At 38.0% G+C, this 2,591-nt stretch overlaps 1 protein-coding gene and 1 long non-coding RNA gene across 3 annotated transcripts in view; one reads left to right on the top strand and one right to left on the bottom strand.

Moving 5' to 3' along the window:
* Positions 1-1,839, bottom strand: part of LOC118599488 — a 12,558-nt gene extending 10,719 nt beyond the window's left edge. The window contains exons 1-2 of the long non-coding RNA XR_004948868.1: positions 1,640-1,839; positions 1,052-1,324 (exon numbers count right to left, since the gene is read on the bottom strand). This is a non-coding gene — a long non-coding RNA (uncharacterized LOC118599488). The remainder of the gene's footprint in view (positions 1-1,051; positions 1,325-1,639) is intronic.
* LOC112149411 (zinc finger protein OZF) overlaps positions 1-2,591 on the top strand; it is a 30,019-nt gene that overhangs the window by 22,246 nt on the left and 5,182 nt on the right. The window contains exon 1 of one of the 2 annotated variants that reach the window (XM_036214682.1): positions 1,833-2,073. The exons of the other annotated variant lie outside the window; for it this stretch is intronic. Within the exon in view, the coding sequence (XP_036070575.1) occupies positions 1,960-2,073 (114 nt within the window). The 5' untranslated portion in view covers positions 1,833-1,959. Of the gene's footprint in view, positions 1-1,832; positions 2,074-2,591 lie in introns of those variants that run through there. 2 annotated transcript variants of the gene reach the window in all.

The following is a 2,591-nucleotide window of genomic DNA, read 5'->3' as shown; positions in this document are numbered from 1 at the left end:
TCCGACCAGCTTACAGGCGAAGGAGGTCCCAGATCCTGTTGTTTGTTTGTGGCAAAAGCTTCAGCCATCAGCTTCAGCTGAAGAAGCACACGGACACCCACAGCGAGCGGAGGAAGTCATTGTTTCCTTAATCTTTAGTATTTTGAGTATTTTCATGAGAACCAAACAGTTTGGAGCCTTTTCTTATCTCTGTTTAATCCCTTTCATGTTTTACAGGAAGGGTCGGCAACAGGAAGAGAGGAGCAGTGAAGATATTTGATTCAGAGGAGACCCCCCGGGCTACTGATATCTCTTTTTTGTCTAAATAAATTGTTAATAATTTATTTCCTGCATTTTTATTGAAAATATTATAATTCCCTGTAACATAACTGTAGCAGATGATTATGACATAAAATGAGCAAAAACAAAAACAGGATCCAAAGATATGGTCCAAGGAAACTAACTGCTCAGTCACCTTTTGTCTCCTCCCTTCAGAGGTCGCCTCAGCCAATCAGCATCAGCGCTTCACACAGGTGGTTTTTACACCTGTGTTTTATTGACATGGGAAAACCAGATGTTCTAAAGTTTATTTATTTTAATTACTAAAAATGCCTAGTTCAACGTGAAATTAGCTAAAAAGAAAACAAAGAAAAACTACAGAGCCTTCTATTAATCACAAACTTAAAAGAATGAAGAGAAAAAGTTTCACCAATTATTCAAATCATTATTTATAAATACGTTTCAGTCTTTGAAAGGCATGAAATTATCTGTTATTAGATTAATTATACGTTTTAATTCCACAGAGAAATGGTCAAATGTTTGTCATTTGTATATTTACATTTATCAATACAATATTTGGCCAATATAAGGTAAGATTTGGTTGGTCTTCAAAGTCTCAGAACAGTTTGTCTCAAACAGGGAGAACATTTCTGAAACAAATGGGTTTAGGTTTCAATAGGATTGATGCAAAAGGAACAGCTGAGGTCAAAATACTTTTGAAATCCGTCCGGTGTGAGTGCAGCTTAAACACTCGCAGTCAAAAATAAATAGGCTTTGACAATGAATACTTTACCCCAGTTGTTCCAATAGAATCTGGACGGGACTGCATCTTTTTTTATTCTTTTTCGTCCACCTCTTCTGGGAGAAAATGATGACTGCACACATGGGTGCTCCCATATACTATTTTAAAGGTTTCACCCTCCTCTCTCCTTATTGCCTTGACCCCGTAGTACTGGGTCAGTTGGAAAGGTGTGGAAACTCATGTAAGGCACTTTTTGTTTGTTGTTGGAGCAAAAAGGAACACTACAGTGGGATCTGCTGGATGTTTGTGCCATATTTGTCTGATCTGTGGGGGATAAAGAAAAAAAAAGGATAAAAGGAATAGTATAGCCATTAAAACTTGGAGTACATTATAAAACATAATCGAAATAACTGATATACTGAACTTCCCCCATGTGCTCTGTAATCATAATCTTATTTCTTGTCTACTGTATTTTTTTGTATCCCCCATTCATCCCCATTGTGTTCTTCTGATGCAATGAATAGATATCAAGTTTTGTTAATAAAGTTTGAGAAATAAAAACGTATAAACTTTTTGACAGAATATCTGCTCGAACGAAAGCTCCATTTTTAATAAAACCCCAAATATTGGATGACTTACATTTGTAATTTGATTAATAAACGATCCTAAAAGAGACAAAAAATAGTTAGGTAGGATATTTATGAAATCCTTTTTGTAAAAACAAAATTCAGTTACGATTGGTAAGGTTACTTTGTTTTATTTACGAAAAATAGTGTTCGTTTCCTGACTGGGAAGTAACTTTACACAGTAGCGGCGGTGATGCCGCCATTTTGTCTGACGTCACTGTAAACACGGTCTCCTCTCACTATAGAAACAACTACAGCACCAACAAGGCTTTGACCTAACTCTCATGAGAGAGTGGTACACAACCGACCCGAGCTCATTCGGACCTTTTCGGGATGGCGGATTTAGAGGCGAAAGTTTCCTCCATTTTGGAGGAACTTATAAACGCAGCCGTGTCGGAAATGTCAAACAATCCCGACGGCTGGAACTCATCTGGAGCGTCTCCGCGTGTGAGTGAAAACACAAATGAAAAGGTTCACGAAAGGGCGCGCGCGGCTCCAGAGCCGCTGCTTCTTCCGCTCATGCGTAGGAGCCATTTGAACATAGAGCTAGAGCAGCTAGCTTTGGTTAGCATTCAGTGTTAGACCTTTATTGGCGTTAATATGACGGTCTTGATGTTTGTGATGAAACTGAAGCTAAAGAAGCGGGTTGGGATGCTTGAAATTGATTAAACGGCACCGAAAAGTCCAGAACCAGACGCCATCTTGACTGGGGCTTATCTATTTACTATAGATCTAGCGGCGTCGGAGCTACAGGTTTTACTTGAAAGAAGCTGTAAAAACAATAAATGTTGGTAAATACTATTCCAACAGAAATAATTCTAATTATTGTAGTATTCCTAGATTATGTCGGCCTTTTAATGATATTATTGTTACAGTTACATGGCAATCCCCCAAAACAGAAAGATGGAAATTGAGGCTTTTATTTTGATGGTCTGCTTCTTCCTGTCATCATTTATTAAACATTT

The sequence above is a fragment of the Oryzias melastigma genome, linkage group LG13, assembly GCF_002922805.2.
Source record: "Oryzias melastigma strain HK-1 linkage group LG13, ASM292280v2, whole genome shotgun sequence".
Lineage (NCBI taxonomy): Eukaryota > Metazoa > Chordata > Actinopteri > Beloniformes > Adrianichthyidae > Oryzias > Oryzias melastigma.
Note: the sequence above shows the minus strand (reverse complement) of the source record. Positions and strands in the feature narration are given on the sequence as shown.